This window comes from Chaetodon trifascialis, chromosome 13 (genome assembly GCF_039877785.1).
Source record: "Chaetodon trifascialis isolate fChaTrf1 chromosome 13, fChaTrf1.hap1, whole genome shotgun sequence".
Classification (NCBI taxonomy): Eukaryota; Metazoa; Chordata; class Actinopteri; order Chaetodontiformes; family Chaetodontidae; genus Chaetodon; species Chaetodon trifascialis.
In genome coordinates, this window is record NC_092068.1 from 7269820 (window position 1) to 7289069 (window position 19250).

Genomic DNA, 19250 nt, shown 5'->3' on the forward strand with positions numbered 1-19250 from the left:
CGTCTTACTGTGGTCTGGTTATACTGGACAAACATTGTGGTAGTTATTAGCTGGGTGGTTCAGTAGACTTGATCTCGCATCTGAGATGTCTCTTTGTACTCAAGCTGCAGGTAACAAGGGCATTATGTGGTCTAACAAGTCACTGTGGGGTTTTTTCTAACATAACACTGGACTGTGCTATCATATGTGTGTGTGTGTGTGTGTGTGGTTACTCTTCCTGTTACATCAACATTTTTTCATTGTCATTTCTGCAACATTCACGTTAAAGGTTAAAGTTCACCATAGAAGAATGAGGATTAAGGTCGGGAGGTTTTGGAATAAATACTGTCAAAGGAAAGATCGCACATAATAGCAATTTAAGTGTGTGTGTGTGTGTGTGTGTGTGTGTGTGTGTGTGTGTGTGTGTGTGTTTATGTAATGTATTCTTGTTTTTGTTTTCACTCTGCTGTCTTAAGGTGTGAAGGAAAGCTCAAGTCCCAAGGCCCAGTGTGGTGAATAATGTGTGTGTGTGTGTGTGTGTGTGTGTGTGTGTGTGTGTGTGTGTGTGTTTGTGCCTGCCAGTGACATACTCGGTGTGAAGTCCTGTCCAAGCTGCTTTTCGTTTCTTGCCAGACAAATGCATCACTTGAAGAACATATAGTTCCTCTTTCTGCCGTTCAGCAGAGACATAATTCATCTAAAAAAGTGACGACTGTCAGTGAAATAATTCAAACGGAGGCACTGCATCGCCTCTGAATATTAATTCATCACTTTATGATCCCTGTGGTGCGTTTCATTGATTTGTTTGCTGTTGTAATGTGAGCAATGGATGATTGAATTGTGCTGAACTGGCATTTCTTTAAGCTTTTCTATTTAGGCCGATATTTTGACATGGAGGAGTGGAGGATGGGGGTGGGTTGGATCATTACCTATCTTAACCACAAACGGCCATAAACAAGACAGAGACGTGGCTGGGATGAGTAATTTACAGCCACAATCTCATCAGACATAAATCCTTATCTCTTGCCAACATATTGACAGTCAGAGGATAAACAATTTATCAGCATTTGAATAAGTAATTTCCCGCAGCTCTATTTTTGTGAGATTTACAAATGTGCCTCCCTCCACTCGTTGTGTATGCTCACCTTGTCTTCCCTCCCTCGTATCTTTTTGCCCCCAAACAGAAACCTGAGTAACAACAAGATCTCCCTGCTGAGGAATGGCTCCTTCTATGGCTTGGCTGCCCTGGAAAAACTGTGAGTACTTAAATCAGGCTCTCTTTACTGTTTTGTCCTCCCCAGAGTCCTAATAGCTGTCATCACAGGAGCTGTATCGCTCTGTTGCAGGCAAAAGGGGGACATGGTGGGAATTAGGAGATCCTTGTCGGGGTTTACCCTGCACGAAGCTTGCCTGTGGTTTTCACCTTTCAGCCCTTGTGCTTAACCTCAATTGCCACAGTAAATGTCTTAAAATGGATAATATATAGCATCATATAAAGGCATAATGTAGTGCAAGATCTGGGAGCTCTGACAGATGGAGTGACTGCGCCGAATCCATGTCGATGAGCCGCACATCATATGCAATGTCCCAGAGGGCTGTATGCGTGCAGCCTGATGATGAGCTCTTTGATGGCTGCCCTGGTGCTTCCCACTTGCCCCCTGAAGTCAACTATTGATTGCTTTCACCTCCATCCAGCCTACTGATCACTGCTTTTCTACCTGATGGTGACACTGACATTGGCTGATGATGAGGAAATCAGAGAGGGGCTGAAATCACACAGGGAGGATGGCTTGATAATTCTCTCCCTTTCAGTCAATCATCCTCAGATGTATGCATGCACGCTCTCGCTGACACTGAGAAGCACACGTAGTAAGCTCACACACGCACACACAAACACACACACACACACACATACACACACACACACACACACACACACACACACACACACACACACACACACACACACACACACACACACACACACACACACAAGCTACATCAGTAATGGCTTTGAATATTATTACAGTCAGTTGGCCCCCATCTCCCTGAGTACTTGACAGTTAAATTCAGACTGGAATAATGTCAGTAGTATAATTCTACCCCTTTTCCACTCCTTTCTGGGTGGCTGTGACGCTGGTCGACCTATAGGATGATGTCACCTGTCTCCTGGGCCTTATTAGTGCCATTAAACCTTTCTACCCACATCCCTCTAGCTCCAGAGTGATGGAGAGATGATTGCAAGGCTTTAAGGATGCTCTGCCAAAGGTTTGTTGAGGCTGACCTCTTGGAGCAGCAGTTTGCGTGCCCTATCCCTTCCTTCACCTCACTCTCTGGGTACAGCCTGTCCATCCGTCCTGTCACATGCAGCATTTGGCAGAGATATGTTTGTTGCTAGCGGTTGATGCCAAGCCAGGTAGACTCAGTGAGTTGAAAGTGGCAGCCAGATGTTCCCTCGTCTGGCCCAGCCGACTGCCTGCCTGCATGCCTGGCTGGCTGAATTGTGTTGTGGTGGATTGACAGCCGATTGACAAGCTTAATAACGCATGTGTATGTGTTTGCACCACTTGGTCCCAGCTAAGGACCTTTTGGCTAGCATTGAAACATGGTGAGTTTAAAATAATGGGAGAATGTGTTTTATTCATTAAAGGCTCAATGTCAAAACTACGCAACATATTACGTATTCATTGCTGGTAGTGTCTCGCCATGCAGATAATTGTGGTTTCATTTGTCCTGGTTTTGAGACATGTTTCTGCCTTCAACCCAATACAGTGGAGGTGATAGGAATTTTATTGCTCACAGCATTCAAAGTTACTTCTCTAGCCACACTAGCAACTCTATGAAACTGTACATGTGCACAGGCTGCTTTGAATCAGTGGTTCTCAACCTTTTTGGGATGAATGCCCCTCTACTCAGTGCCCACACCTCTTGCTGCCCCCCATCAACGTGAAAGCCATTTGAACCCCTTTATACTGATATTTATGATTGAATTTGTGTATATCACTGGCCTGTTTGAGATGTAGGCCTAACATAGTAGGCAGCTGAACCGTGCTGCTCATGCGGGCTAACCTATTAACATGGGCGCCATTGTGTTGAGTCCGAGTCAGTCCAGGGCTACTCTTGCTGGAACTTCGTAAAGGCATGGAAGACCATTAAAAATACTGTGGTGGTGAATGACTGTTACTGTTGTTGAAACGCCCCCCCTTTGCACCAAAACGCCCCCCTCTCAGCTATTTTGCTCCTAGCACCCCCTGATGAGAAACCCTGAGTTAAATGCTGCCGTCAGCATGCTAACATGCTCACAGTGACAATGCTAACATTCTGATATTGAACAGGTATAAGGTTTACTATCTTCACCATCATCCTTTCGCCAGTTAGCATGCTAACATTTGCTTGTTAGCATCAAAGACTGTATAAAACATGGGCAAAGCCTCTGTGATGTCACCCACAGGTGAGGAACCATTGTGAAGCCCAATGACAGTGGCTCTGACCGTTCCACCTTGGCAGTGCCTGATTCCATCTAACTCCCGGCTAATCCAAAAATGGGCAAAGAGGTGGAGTGTGGGTGGAGCTGAGGGGGTTGAATGATGCCTGATTGCTGATGGCTAGCTGTCACTTTAAGCGGCCATTCCCATAATTATGCAAAACTTTAGACCTGAATATAATTTAAGCAAATAAGTTAAATAAAAATTCAACCCCTGCACAGTTGTCATGAACAGGGAAATTAATTATAGAGACCAAAACCAATTTTTGTTGGCTTAATTTTTCAGCCCCAGATTTTGCCACTTGGGATGAGGGTCCTTCATCTGGAGACCACAAATTCATTAATTTTGATTAATTTTAATTATATGGCAAGGCAATCCATCCATTAATTGTTTAGACATCTCATTTAGAACAAAAGTGGTGGACGAACAAACCGACATTGACATTCCCAGAGCAGATGAAAATTCATTAACAATGCGCCTTTCCAGTTTCTCTGGAGATCCTCAGAACACAGTTTTCATAGGAACTATGTTTGGTAAAAGCAGTCCCCGTGAAAAGTGTCCACAGCTTGTTGTGGATCTTAAATTTCCCACAATGCAACCAGTAGCTTCTTTTTATTAGAAACCTTCCTGCCTGGAAAATGCCCATTTGCCTCACGTTAGTAACGCTGGCTTTTAGTGGGAAATTCAAGCTTAACCAAATCTGAGAAAATAACCCTGGTGATGTGAGTAATTTTCCAAGACTTTAGGCAGCTCCCCCCCAGGAACCTGGGTACATAAAACCAAAACAACAGTATCTGCATGGCTAGATGACACTGAGGGTAAGGAAGACGTGTTTTTCTGTTATTTGGGTAAACCGACCATTTAGTCAAAGGTCAGAGGGTAGGAAGCCATCCATGATGTTGCATCTTGGGCTTTTTTTTTTTTTTTAGCATTGCAGCATATCAGACTTCGCTGTGCGCTCCATCCTAATACTGCCATCATCATTGTGGCATTCAAATAAAGCACAACATCAGCAACTTTATTAATTCCCCAAGGAAAACCCTTTTAATGTGACTTGCCTCAACAGCCCAGATAGTGTCCTCTTAATGGATCCCTGTATGTTGGATGATGGCCTTGATCCCCCCATATGGACACAAGCCCATTACCGTCAGCCAAACTGGGTCCCATGTGAGCAAAGCAGGAACAAAGCCCATCACTGTTCTCCAGGCAGGGGCACTGAATCTAGCTTTTGCCGCTTCATCATGGGTTCCCACCGCAGAGGCTCTCAGCGTGTGAAGAATCTGTGTGAAACGGATGAGGATGGCGCATTTTTCAGTTTTCACACTGATTTCACTGCATCGAATTTGACACCGTGGTGCGATGATGTTTTTTATGGATATATCGGACTGAAAATGCATTTCATTCAGCAAAATCAGATTATTCTTTAGTAGCCGTACATACAATATCTGCACGATCCACACAATGAGTAGAGTCGGAAGAAGAAGAAGAAGAAGCGCTGCAGTCTGTTCCGTGTTTGATTTACACACATAGGATTAAAAACACAAGATATAATTAAACAGACTGCTTTCAGTGTCATACAATGCCACAATAAAACTATAACAATAAACCATTATTTATTATTTATTTATTATTATATAGGGTATTTTCAGATTGTCAAATATACACACTGTTCTCGAAATAAGTCCATTTATATTGTCCACAGGCGCACTGTGTCTTTACAGTAGTGGTTATTTTTATTGTTATGACAGTAGATGTGACAGGATCTTTATTCTTAGCAGACTGTCTAAATGTTTTTTATTGAAAGTAGTCGGTGTATTTTTTAAATGTATTTATTCATTTATTTTTTGTCTGTTTGACCAAACGTCATTTGTCTAGCCTGAGGAATTTGGAGGCAGGCCGGATAGACTGAGTGGACCTCGGCTCAGGGCAGAGACAGTATCAGAATTCAGAATGGCATCTGCAATTGTTCATTCTGAAAAGTAGATGTCAGAGGTGTGAGGAGGTGTCCTTTAAAAAGTTTTGCAGCTCCTGTTGTTGTTGTTGATGTTGTTCCCATCACGGAGGTGACGTTTATTCAGCTTTCCTTGTGAACGCGTCTCCCTGGAGGTGATTGATGAGGGCGTGGCACAATGCTGAAGGACACATCCTCTGGCTGTTTGTGCATAAGAATATATGGCAGGGTGCCGTCCAGACTCTGAGAGCAGACTGCTGGTGAGAGAAGCTCAATGATCACATGATTATAAACCACAGTGACCCCGAGGTTAACCTTAGCAGGTCAAAGGTCAGAGGTTATTCACTGGGACAGCAGAAAAAATGAGAGCATTATTGACCTGTTGGAATCAATAATACTTGATTAAAGAAAAAAAAAATCACTCATAGCTTTTAAATACATATTAGGATGTCTATATTCTTATACAATGATGAAAATTATTTGCTCTTAACTGAGCTTCCTCATCATGAAAATAGAAATGAAATATTTTTTTTGCTCTAAAACTCAAATTATGGACAACTTCATCTTGTACTGATCGAGACAAAAGTGTGTGCTCATTAATCTTTTATTAAGAGCACTGAACAGGTGCAATTAATTCATCTGATTAAAATCACAGAACATATTCTTGGTTAATAGTACAGCTACCTTTTCGATCTATTTTAATTTGTTCAGTTATTTTATAATTATGGCGTAATTGAATCATGTATCTATGATAATTCGGCCTCAGCATGTGCGAGCTTCACTGGTCTTGTGATGCTACAGAGCAGTTGGTGAGTCATTTCAGTAGCATCCTGCATATTTCAGTTTCCTTTATTGACCAAATGTATGTTTTTTCTTGTTTGCCAAAGAGAGGACATGAAATAAGATGAAGCCTTTAATGGATCAAAGCACAGTCTTGAAATATGAATGGTGTCATTGTTAATTAACAGGTGACCGTTGCTGGGTCACAGTTGAGGCAAAACATGTGAGCATGGGTAGAAGCGATTAATTGACCAAGTTTAGAGAGACAGAGAAGACACATTTTTGTTCTGTCTGTACTGTGTTTCACATACAATTAAAAAAAATGACAGATGGATGCTCGAAAAACTGACTTCTGATAGAAGCATTTACAGTATTTATTTCAAGCTTTGGAGTATTGGGAGTTCTTTCTTATTTTGTTTTGTTATGCTATTTGAATAATAGCAAGAGAGCAAGAGGCTTCGCATCAAAAGCATCTCTTGGAAGAATTTGTTTCACACTCGCCTTGAACTTTTGCTTTGTTCTGATAGAAATATCTCATACTGATAGAACAATAGTTCCAAAATAGGATGCAGTTGCTTCACTGTTAACCAAGTAAGTGTCTTCTTCACAGTTTAGATTATCTCAGCGCTTTTTCTCCATCTGCTGTAAAATTGCTTGTGTTGGTGTCATGTGGCTCTTTTAATTTGGAGTGTAGGCTGAAATGAAGGTGTTTTTATGTAAGTGACTTTTCAGCTCCTTTCTTTTCCTCTAATGCTACAGAGGAATCTAAGAAAATCACAGCAAATATCCCATAAGCACTGCTCGTCCACCCACTGGGAGAAAATTGCACTCCAGTGGTGTTTGAGAGATGTTAATCATCGCCCCAACTGGGTTCTGACTGTGGAAATCTTTCAGTGGCAAAGACTCACATCATTTCTTTAAAAACCTGTGGGATTTTGTGTATACTGTAAAAACATGTATGTAAAATATTACCAGTTTTACACTGATGAGTGTTGACTGTTTCAAATGGGCCATTTGATTGTGCTAAATGTCTTACCAAGAGGGTCAGAAAGTTAATTTATGCCTCCTGGTCTTGTGGTGCTTACTGTATGTAACATTTCCATAATGTGCAAACACACACAGTTTGATGCTCTGGCAGCAGTAGCTACAAGCCTGTCACAATGTGTATACATTCAGTCTGTTTAATTGGACTGAACTGTCTGACCGTCCACCTTTTTCCCCTCCTCACTGAGCTTTCAACACGTATTTATTTACAATCTGGTCGGTGTGTTATGTGTCTCAGTGAGTGGTGTAATTCAGAGTGTGTGGTCAGGCCTTCCCTCAAAGCATTTGCAAACTGACCCATGAATATTTAACATGTGAATAAATGGTTTTAATAACAGATTCCGCATTAGCATCAGGGTTGGTGCCAATATACGTCACACTCAGTCTTGTTAACAACAGACCCAGTTAAAGAGTTTTAAAGGGAGACAGGGATGTAAAGTAAGGAAATTTTCTGCATGCTTTTCAGTTGCACTTCTATGAAAAACTGGCTAAAATGCTGTCTGCCTCTATCATGCTAACTCCATTTAGGCTGCAGTAGCTGATTGGTTTAAATAAACGATTAATCTGGAAAATGTTTTTGTGATTAATCATTTAGTTTATGAAAAGTCCATAAAGAAGTGGACCAGACTACAGCCATGCTAGCCACGGTGGATCTGTACTTACAGCTAAATGCTAACATGAGCAACATGCTCACAGTTATGCAGATTTGTAGCAGGCATGACGTTTATGGTGAATATCCTTTGAGTACAAAGTACTGCTGAGGTTGATGGTAATGTTTTTAGTTTAAAAGTTATTTGGTCATAAACCAAAGTTTTGGACACATGCAATTGTTGAACTGATGATGGTCCTAGAAGAAAAGTTAAGGGGTCATCAAAGTTATTACTGTTCATTCTTTGGGGACCATGAATGTGTTATCACATGTCATGGTCGTTCATCCAATAGCTGTTGAGACATATCACTCAAAACCACAAATGTCAACCTACAGAAGAAAAGTAGCCAGTAATCATGAAACTTAGCAGTGTTCATCAGATAAATAAATGTCTAATTTTTATGCCAATATAGTCAGTAAGACGTTGAGATGTTTAATTGCAGAAATCCTCTTTTCATAGAATGCCAATCACAAGTTATGACAACTCAAGGGGCTGTCTTCAAATGTTTTGTTTTGTCCAAGCACAGCACAATCCACCAAATATTCCATTTACAATAATATAAAAAAGAAAAAAGCAGCAAATAATTGGCATTTTTGCAAGTTTCCAAAATTGGTGTAAAATGTCAATTGACCAGTTGTTTTGACTCTAAGCTCCACTTTCTTGTATAAATATAGTAAAGGCATGTGTGTGTGTGTGTGTGTGTGTGTGTGTGTGTGTGTGTGTGTGTGTGTGTGTGTGTGTGTGTGTGTCTTCACTGGTCTGACCTAATTATTAGCCCTCGGATCGGATACTTTGGGATTCTTCTTGTTTACTGAAAACAAGGTGCCTTTACATACACACATCCTGCTCAGGACACCAACATGCCACTGAGAAATATGATACAAGTTATACTAATGAATGTGTGTCATCGTCTCATTTCATTAAGTGCGCATACAATGGAATATGTCATGCAGCATCACTTTCCATTTGGATGAGTGCCCAAGTGGCCGCTGCAGTTTATTTGCTTATGTACTCCATGCAGTATTTGACCTTTTGTGAATCTGATGGTATTTTGATAATAACATCAACATTGAGATCCGTTTAATGAGACTCTGCATGATTAAATACTGTTTGCTATCAAAGAGAAAGCTGTGCTCTGTCTAGGGGCTGTGCCTGGAGCGTGTGTGTGGTCTGGTCAGGGTTGGTGTGTGCATTTGGACTCACACTGAGCGTATGTGTGTGCACACCTCCGTATCAGTGTGATTGTGTGATGTGGTAATCATCTAGTAGATTCAGGGAGGAATCTGCCCATTAGTGTCACATGGTGAGCAGACAGATATCCTCGGGGTCACATGGCTCGGGAGAAATTGAGCAGGCTGAGATATACAGTGCAGTTTAAATTAATTGGGAGGCACTTCAGTAGCTTTTCAAACATTAACCACAAATGTTGGAGTTTATACTGAGGGCTGCTCCTGCTCTTCAAACATGTAGGGCTGGGGGAGTAGAAAATGGTTATTGTTTAAACATTCATCTCATTTGAGCTGCTCCAGCTGTGTCTACAGTGGATATGTGGGGCAAGTCTCCCCAAAGGTAGTTATCATTTGTTTGTGCGTGTACCATAAATTCCCAAATAGTGGCCAGGACTTTTGTTTACCTCATCTGAACAGAGAGACCTTTTTTGAAGCAGGCTACCATCAGAGCCAGTACTTAGATTTTATTCCCCCTGTCAGTATATTTAATATACTGTATATTGAAGACTCTCTGGTTTCTGATTTGCTCCATTTGATGTGCTAAAACATTGTTGATGTGTTCTTTTACTGCAAATTCCGTGCTTTCTATCTGTTTTACATTAAAAGCCTCATAACTTCCTCTGTTCCCTGTAAGGCCTTCATAAGTGAAACACTGGAGGTGAGTACACAGCAAGTGTGTACACATGGCAGCATACAACTATATTATTTTCTGTTAAAAGGACAAACTCAGACCATCAGAGTGATGAGTGGGGCATTGCCCTTTTGTGGCACATATGGAAATAATGTTGTGTATTATGTATGGTACGGTGTGTTTTTGTACAGGGTCCCATAATAAATTGTTGCGGTCACAGGATTGTGAGAGGATCACAGGAAGATAAATGGAAGAATCTGGAGTAATGTTTGCTGCTGCACACTACAATGCAAGTACAACCTAACCAATAAACGCACGCTCGGTCAGTCATGTGGTCTTTGCCTCGCATGTTGTAGCAGCCCTCCCGCTCCATATCGTGGCTAATCATAAATGGGACGTGGAATGTTTTAAAGTAAAAAGCTTTTCTTTTTACCTATAAGCCTATTTTTAGGTTAATGTGTAAAAGCAGCTTCAGAATTAATTTGTTTAGTGGTTAACACAGCAATGAGGCTCCGGGTTTGATTTAGTATGCCACCTGAATTTTCTGTGTAGTGTTTGCAGGTCCTCCCACAGTCCAAAGACAAGCAGGTTAGGTAAACTAAAAGCTCTGAACAGACAATAGGTGGTCATCCTGGTGACCTGTCCAGATGTACCCTCACTCAGTGTGCACTTGGTCCGACTCCAGCTCCTTGTGACCCTGAACAGAATGGATGGAAATAAATCTGGATGGATTTTAAGCTATCTTATGTATGGACTTCGACAGACAGGGGATATGGATCCCAAGGCTAGACCAGTTAGGAACTCATGGCTGTGCCCTTGTTTGTGTGTGTGCATACAGAAGAGGGGGAGAGGGAAACAGACAGGGAGACCTCTTGAACTTATCAGTGCTGCTCCTTCCTAAATGCAAAGGCAGTGATGAAATAAGGGCAAGTGAAATATTAGTAAATACTAAATTCTTCCCAGGGTCCAAAAAAAGGCCACTGTGACACTGTGAAGCCTCTGATGCACTTCAGAGGTGGGTTCCAATACAAACTTCACAATTTGATGTATGCACTGCAAATAAATCTTTCAGTTTGTTTCATCCTGTTTGGAGTAGCAGTGTGTAGAGCCGACTGACAGAGGACATTACAGATCATGCCAGACAGGCAATCACAGAAAGGGATGCTGAATCGACTTTCAAATCGTTTCCTCTGATTGTTGAGACTTTTTGGCATCCATTCTGTTGTATTGTGCAGCAGACCCCTCCCGTCTGGAACTTCAGCATTTTATAACACACCGCGGTAATTCATAACATTTATTTGCAGATACTTGTTGGCTCAGGTCTGTGTTGCCCCCGATGCCGTCGTTTGTTTTATGTGGCTTTAAAAATGACCTCATACAGGAAGCCAGTGAAACAAACAAGGCTACAGTTGGCACTTAATGTAATTCTTTTAAGATAACAATATGTGATAGCTAGCAGAGGGTACATGTTCAGTTTTTAATATTTCAGTTTAAATGTTCTGTTCATTGATTTTCTTGCTTTAGGATGAAAGTTCGGGGCCCCTACAGGCCATTGGAGTTCTCATAAAGGTGTCCTGTAGGACTGTCTCTGCTTTAGGTTGTTTAATGTGCGTTCTAGATATTTTTTGTACTGGAGTATGTTTCCTGTATGTAGACTCACAAAGCAGTGACCTCTGGCCCGTGATAGGCCATCAGTCATAAAGTGGAGAGTTCTGAACATTCAGCAAATTCAGAGATGCCAGAGCAGTGAGCAGCAAGACTGTTCTGGATAAAAGGAGGTGCTGCAGGCACAGAGGATGACCTCCTGACCTTCACCCTCCACCCTTTCTTTTGTAGTATATTGTACATGATCAAAGAGAACTTTGGAGGAGAGGGAGATGAGAGGTAGCCGCCGGCCAACCTGACTGGACCAGGAGGTTAGCCTGTCAGGAAGGCAACTTCAGCGCTCTTCCTAAGGCGTGCTACACCTCGCTGTGTGAATGACGAATCCTGTCTACAGAAAGCTTCATTAATAATTCTGATCTTAAAAAGTCAGCAGAAATAGAATGCTGTTTTTTTTTTCAGGTGTTGAGGTCAAACCAAGAGCACAGTTTCATTCAAATACCAAATCAAGAAAAAGGAAACTTCTGTGAAGTGAAGAATAAATGAAGGAGGTGTGTGCCATTTCTGCTTTGTGGGCTTCCTTTTTTGAGACAAGACCTTTTGTCTGGCCACAACCTGATGGGAGGGTTGTTTGGGAGTCCTAATGGTGCAGACAAAGTGTGTTTTAACCATGGGGCGAACAGTTTAACACAAGATACAGATCATTAACCCGAGATGAGAGTCATTTTTCTGCCGCTAATGATGGCTCATCTTCTGTATATGTAACTAATGCTTTACATTGAACAAATTAGCGCCAGTGACTGCAAAGCAACCACAGTTGAGGCTTGTCATCCAGTACATCCAGTAGTAGTGATGTACACGTCCATGCCTCTAATCTCTAGAGACAGTCTGAATTACTGTATGGATACGAAATCTTTCATTCTCTATTGAATGTAGTATGATGAGTTATTTATCTTCTGCCTTGATTAAGTAAAAGGGGGCATTTTGCTACCAAACGGTCCCAAGTGTCAAATAAATAAGAGTTCTATCATTACTTTTATTGTCACTTTGGGACAGTGGCTTTGTCTTTGATAGTCCCTTCGGTCTTGTTTTGTTTCTCTTGGCTGCCAATGCACTGGCCTGTGTCACTGTTAATTAAAAAAAAGATACGTTTTGGACTGAGTTGAGCTACGTTGTTGCTCACATTTGGAAAAAGGCGCTACCCTTCTTCTCATTCTCATCACACTGGACACACAGTACAAAGTTAAAGGAAACCAAGGACACAATTTCAGGAAGTTTTCTTTGGCCTGCAGAGAAAACCAGAGAGATTTTTTCGAGATCCATTTTTAGTAGCGTCAGAGGTTTTGGGGTGGGCGGTGGGGGTGGACAAGGAGTGCCTTGCTGAAACCGCAACATGTGTGTTTTTGCCTCTTGGCTGGATGTGGTCTGAGTCTTAAGCATGCAGGAAATGGTCTCTGCTGTCCAGCTAACAGGTGCAAGTTAGCTTACTAATGAGTGCCCCCAGTATTACCCCATTTGAAAAATACATGCACAAAGGTGAACATTTAAGTATAAGATAGATTTAAAACATAGCACAAATACTTAAGGTGTCACTTTAATTTCTGTCATTTTGAATGCTTCAGTCTGGACGTGATATTGGTTAAAGCTGTCCTTTATTCAATGTATTGAATCCTTGATTCTGAAGCTGTCCTTCAATCAATTCTCTTGATTCTGCTAGCTTGAAAAGCAGAGTCCTTCTCTTTTAAACTATTATTCTGTGAACTGCACTTGACTGTGTGAACAATATAAACATCCTCATTGTGTTTTGAATTAATCATGTTTCCTTGGAAGGCGTGGGTTTCTCCAGCCAGTAAGCAAGAGCTCAGTGAATTTCACTTTCACAAACTTAATTCCTACATAACGTCTGTGTGGAGAGCAGATAGATAGATAGATAGATAGATAGATAGATAGATAGATAGATAGATAGATAGATAGATAGATAGATAGATAGATAGATAGATAGATAGATAGATAGATAGATATTGCTGACTTTAACTGTCGTCTCTGACTCTGTCTCCCTCTCTGTCTCTTCTCCAGGGACCTGAAGAATAATTTGCTAAGTACAGTGGAGCCCGGGGCCTTCCGTGGCCTGCTGGCTCTGAGGAGACTGTAAGTATGATGAAGCCTTGTAACACCCTTCTTCAAGGGACACAGAGACAAGTTCTCTGCCTTTGGAGACAACATGTGGGAGTGTCCAAAGTACAGAGTGATGAGAGGACTGAATTGTTTAAATGAGGCAAAAGTGCTGAAACTACTATTTGAAGCTTTTCTGAATGTTTTTTGTCCAGGAAATGCAGAGCAAGGGCAAGGCCTTGCTTCACGTTGATATAGACACATTCACAAGTGAGAGCTGCTGGGTGTGACCACACTCTGCGGGGTTTGGGGGTTTTCATGTTTTTGCTAAAGGGCACATCATGTTGTATAAAAGGAGAGCATTTGTCATTCACTTTCTCTGCAGAGATTTGGGGGATTGGAATCACTGATCTGCTGCTGGCTAGTGTATTAAAGCAAGGCTATGTAACCTTTGCTACAGGCACATTGAATTTCCTTCTGTTTCCCATCATTCTTGAGTCAGTCCATTCAAAGCATAGCTTCCTAAAGTGCCAATGGCAGCCCTCAGAAGCATTTTGTGCAGCCCCTGAATGTGACATGACATGCATGCATTATATATTAATCACCTGTGGTCCACTTAAACTCTCACTTTAATGGTTAGAAGCCATGATGAGACCAATCACAAATCCTGTGACAAGTTCATGGATTTTCTTATGCTGCCCTCAATCATATGCTGGCTTCCTGAATTGGCAGTCAGTCTTCAAAACTTTGAGACCCTGTGATTTAAAGACACAACCCACTAGACTGTGTGAAAATGTTCAATAGTAACGCAAGCAGAGAAAAGCTCTAAAGTCAGCACTGATACAGGTACACTGCAAAATGTTTGCTAGCACTAGTCACCATAGTGACTCCCAATGGACTGCTACAACCTGCAAGGCGAGGGTCACAGGACCAAGGGGGTTAGCCGAGCTAGCGTTACCACTAGAGCTAATCTGCAGCTGCTCGACCTTGACTGGCTGCGTGATTAACAGGGTTGCGTAACTTTTTTTTTAAAAAAAAAAAACAATAAATGTTCAAAATCGACACATTTCAGTTGGAACTGATTCTAGAAAAGAATCTTCTTGGTCTATTTGTTTCTGTGGCATTGAGCTGTGCCCTCTTCATCGTGTTTTTTTCTCCACAGACCTTCTGTACAGAGCTGCTTTTTGCTGCGTGACAGACTCACACATTTAAGAACCTGAGGGGAAATTCAGTCATAATTCAACTGTAGCACAGAAACTGAAAAATATTAGCAATCCTTAAATGTGGTTTTCAAAAGCTGTTCTATTTTGAGCTATTTTGAAGCTTTGAAGCAAACTACAGATCTGTAGTTTGTTCCTCTCATGAGCATTGTTTTATATTTGAATAATTATACATTGTTCAAAAAAAGAAGAGGCAAAAGAATAAAGAAACATGGCAGGTTGAAAAACAAACTTTACTGCAAGGAGTTTTACTAATTATTCAAAAAAGCTGTATTATGCAATTAAACCTTCTTCTAAATACAAGTACACAAGGCTAACGAAAGCTAGCAAACAGACACGTTTGAGTGTCAGGTGAGCCTTGCCTTCAGGTTGCAGCAGTCTGTTGAGAGTCTCCCAGTCACCATAAACTACTGGTCATACCAAAACCAAGTAAGGCTGTTACGGCAAAACCTGGAAGTTTATTGAAGAGTGTGTTCTTATTTATGAATAAATCATCATTTGTAAAAGGAAGTTGGCATAATTTCCTCTTTCAAAAGTTAGATGTGTAAGTGTAAATATCTCCAAATGAGTTATTCTAACAATTTTGTCCATCTTTTGTACATCTGAACACTGAGTGAGCCTCACATGTATGGAAGAAGAAATCTACATTTTAGATAACTGTGGGACATTGTTAAAAAATAGGACAGTATGCATGTAAATTGAAACAAAGCTTCTTTATTTCTTCTGGGTTTTATTAACAATATGCAAAGTTACATAAAACTTGAAATGTCTGACAGACTTGCAGCATAAACATACACAAAGTAATGATTTTAGCCACAGAAAAAGTAAAAAGGTTTTTTTCCTTCTGTTTTTGATTTCTTCTACTCGAGTAATTTTCTCGACAATTACTCTCATCCTGGCTTTCTACATATAGGCTTCAGAGTGAGTGGCATGATTGCAGCCTGATAGTTAGTGGGATCTGAGCTGGCAGGGATGCAAGCGGTGAGTTAGCCGTGCTGATTCGGGGCGCGTGTGCGCCAAGCTCGGGGAGCAGCAGAGGGCTAATTTAAGTGCTCCCCAACTGGTGATTACTCGAGTGCTCTGCTTATTTTCCCACAGCTGCTCCAGCAAAGCAGCTCTTTAATTACAGAGTGCAAGGGCACGGAGCCACGGACGCGACAGCGCTCAGCCACTCGCATACGGAAGCCCACTGTATTTGCATGTGTGTGTATGTAGGGCTGTGTGTGTGCCAGCATGGTTATATGAGGAGTCAAAGGTTACAAAAGGTCAGAACAGATATTCCAGGAAATTGAATAGGTGCATGACGATGGTACTGGTTACTAACATAGCTGTCACAGCTGTTTAAGTTCTGTTTCAAGAAGGCATGAAAACAGACACAACACACCGTTTTGCAGGTTATTCCTTTCTAAGTTTTGTTCTGACTACAATATCAGTAAAATTGATGTTCTCCATTTGAACTGAAGGATGCTCTTCTCTTTTTACCATTTTTGTCCTTATAGGGACCTGTCCAACAACAGGATTGGCTGTCTCTCCCCTGAAATGTTTCTCGATCTGGGCAACCTCTCGAAATTGTGAGTAATCTCTAAATTGAAAACATGCGTTGTACTGCTTCAGGCTTAATTTGCGCTGTCTGTACAAAATATTGTGTTTGATGTGGATTTAATAATGTATAGCAAAATTCAGTGATGTGGTCTTCACGCATGTGAGGACTGACCTATACTTTTTTTTTCCACAAACAGGAATTTATCCGGAAACATCTTCTCCACTCTGACTGTGGGACTCTTCACACACCTCGTGGCTCTTAGAGTGCTGTAAGGCAAACACACAAACATCGCGTACATAATACTGGACAGAGTTATTTAAGTTGTGGTTCAAAAAATACATTTAGACTCCAGGCTGCAAGAGCACGGGTAAAAGCCAAGAAAGGCAGCTTTCACTGACTTATTCTAGCGTGAAAGCACAGGTGTAACTAATGACATTAATGATGACTTGCCAGTGACTCAGCATGTACAATGTCTGCACCATGGAAGTGGCACACACAGATTAAATGAAACCATCATTAATTGAATCAATTACACCTGTGTTTTCCCTGTTATGACATGCCAAAATGTCTGCTGTGACAAGCGTGTATGAGTTGAATGAAGTCAAGGAATGGTCGCTCAAATCCAGTTAAACAGGCTCACAGGTTGTAACTGTTGGTTTGTTTTCCCACCAGGCACTTCAGCACTGAGACTTTGTTCTGTGACTGTCAGCTTAAGTGGCTGCTCCTCTGGGCTCGAAGCAGCGCCGTGAGGATTGGCAACGACACGGTGTGTGTGTTTCCCACCCACCTCCACGGACTGGAGTTCCGCAACCTACGTGAACAGCAGCTCAGATGTGGTAAGGACTTACTATAATGCTGTGAGGTTAACAAACCGGGCACTGGGTGACATTTATTAAGCCATAAACTGATGTAGATGTAAGCAGAAGGATGTTAAATTTAAAAGAAATATCAATACTAATATTAAAATCACCTTAAAAGCACTAATTAAAACGCATAAAAACATGTAGAAATGTGTAGAAATAATAAAAAATGAAAATTAACCCACATTATTAGCATTCCTGAAGTTCACTGTATTTTGTTGCTAGCTTTACACCTGATGAGCTGGCACTAGCCTGTAGGGTTAGCCTTTTTGCCAGTAGGAAAGTAACAAAGCTACAATCATATCTATTGAGCTAACGTTTGCTTTACCCAGATACATGTAGCATAGCTCAAACTCAGCATCACATCACCAATAGTCACTAAAAGAAGTAAATGTAATGTTACTTAAGCAAAAATGATTGCCAGAGTATTTAATCTTTTCCTCCATCAGGCTGAATTTGTACCATAAGAAATGATATCCAGAGCCGCCGAATAGATGGCTTTATAATTAGCTTTTTTCTTAATGATTTCATTAATCGACTCTACCTGGCATCCCAGGTGTAAATCAATCCTAGAGTAGAAGACCAGAGTAAAAAGCAACAGGTTTTTGTTCTGAAATGCCTGAAAAGTTTACTTTCTTTGGGGGGAAATATTGTCACATTTTATCAAGTGAAAAAAGAGAATACAGCATATAAATGCTTTTTGGTTTTGTTTATCGTTCAGGAGAGAGGCTGCAGAATTTTCTTGATTTTTCTAGATAAGCATGTTGCCATTGTCAGGACAATTAAAGTACTGTAATAAATGACAACTCCTGAGGGGATTAAGCTGTCATGGAATAATTAGCTTTACTTTTGAAGAGAATGAGAGGAAGTGAAGTGGATCCTGTTACTTATGTAACACCAGGGCTGCGAGGTTCAGCTTGGTGTTTGCTTACTCACTTGAAAACCCTGTAAGAGTACATGATGAAAACTCATTAAGTTTTCCTCTACATATGTGAATATCAGTGCAGCCCTTCACAACCAAATGTTTCAGGCCTTAAAGCCAGATTTGATGGTTTAAGTTTCTTAGCTCTGACACATTCCCATAAGATACCTTAACACTTAAAGAATGCCTCCTGAGACTTCTCATTAGCAAAAAACAGCTTCATTTCACTATCATTGTGTTTTCAAGTGGTTGGCACAATGAGAAGATGATTAAGTAGATTCATTCTGATAATAGGTTTCCCTCGCCACTGTTATCTCTCCCCTGCTGCGAACTGTTTGACAAGCCTAATATAAGGCAATGATTTAGTGCAAAATTGCCAGAGAAAAAGCCCCTGGCCAAAAATTGTCTCAACATTGTCTACAGTCTTTGCCCTATTATGTACCACCTGTTATGGGGGCAGCAGCAGGCTTAGAAGCCAGAGGAAGGGGCATGTGCTTCAGCAGTTGCTGGTTCAAATCTTCAGATCAGCTGACGAGTGTGTGTGCTGGGAACATAAATGAGATGTGCTCTCCTCTGCCTCTCAGATTTCTGTCAAAGTGCTTTCAGCAGAGGATATAACATGAGCTGGTGGTCATTATACTGCAGTTGCTCAGTGGTCAGTGGTAGAAGACTAGAGTTGATCTGGGCAGTTGCCAGGTGTGGAATTCTGAATATGCAGCAAGCAGTTGGGGGAAAGATCAGGTGTGCTCAGCAAAACCTTCTGTTTAATTATAGTTTCCCTTCATGGAAAAACCACACAGTATGATGTGAGTTTGCTCTTACCTGCAGCAGTCGGAAAACAAAGAAGGAAAGACGGAGAATAAAAGGGAGAACACACATTGTAATACTCAAACTCATTCGTCCTTGTTTGATTTTTAAAATGCTTGTGCTCGTTATGTTTTCTTTCAAGAGGCTGACACATTTGTGGAAAAGCAGTTTTAATATGCACACAATTTGCAAAACGAACTGTTCAATCTTTTAAGACTAAATGAGTCTGAAAACATAAGACAGTAGTGTCTCTCAGCCGTGGCTGCATCAGTTTTTAAGCAGAACAAAATGGCCTCTTTACCAACTGGAAGCTGTTAGCTACAGCAAAGAAATCCAAGACTCTACTTTCTTCTTTTCTGAAAGACTGCTTACAGACAGGCAATCTCCACCTGCCTCCCTCCCCATCTTGCCTCTGTTGGGTTCTCCCTGCTCGTG

At 41.2% G+C, this 19250-nt stretch overlaps 1 protein-coding gene across 1 annotated transcript in view; it reads left to right on the forward strand.

Annotated features, from left to right (window-relative positions):
• The window catches only part of LOC139341535 (adhesion G protein-coupled receptor A3), a 154071-nt gene that overhangs the window by 13772 nt on the left and 121049 nt on the right, over positions 1 to 19250 (forward strand). The window contains exons 2-6 of the mRNA XM_070978090.1: positions 1164 to 1235; positions 13428 to 13499; positions 16183 to 16254; positions 16423 to 16494; positions 16899 to 17062. Coding sequence (XP_070834191.1) covers positions 1164 to 1235; positions 13428 to 13499; positions 16183 to 16254; positions 16423 to 16494; positions 16899 to 17062 — 452 coding nt within the window. The remainder of the gene's footprint in view (positions 1 to 1163; positions 1236 to 13427; positions 13500 to 16182; positions 16255 to 16422; positions 16495 to 16898; positions 17063 to 19250) is intronic.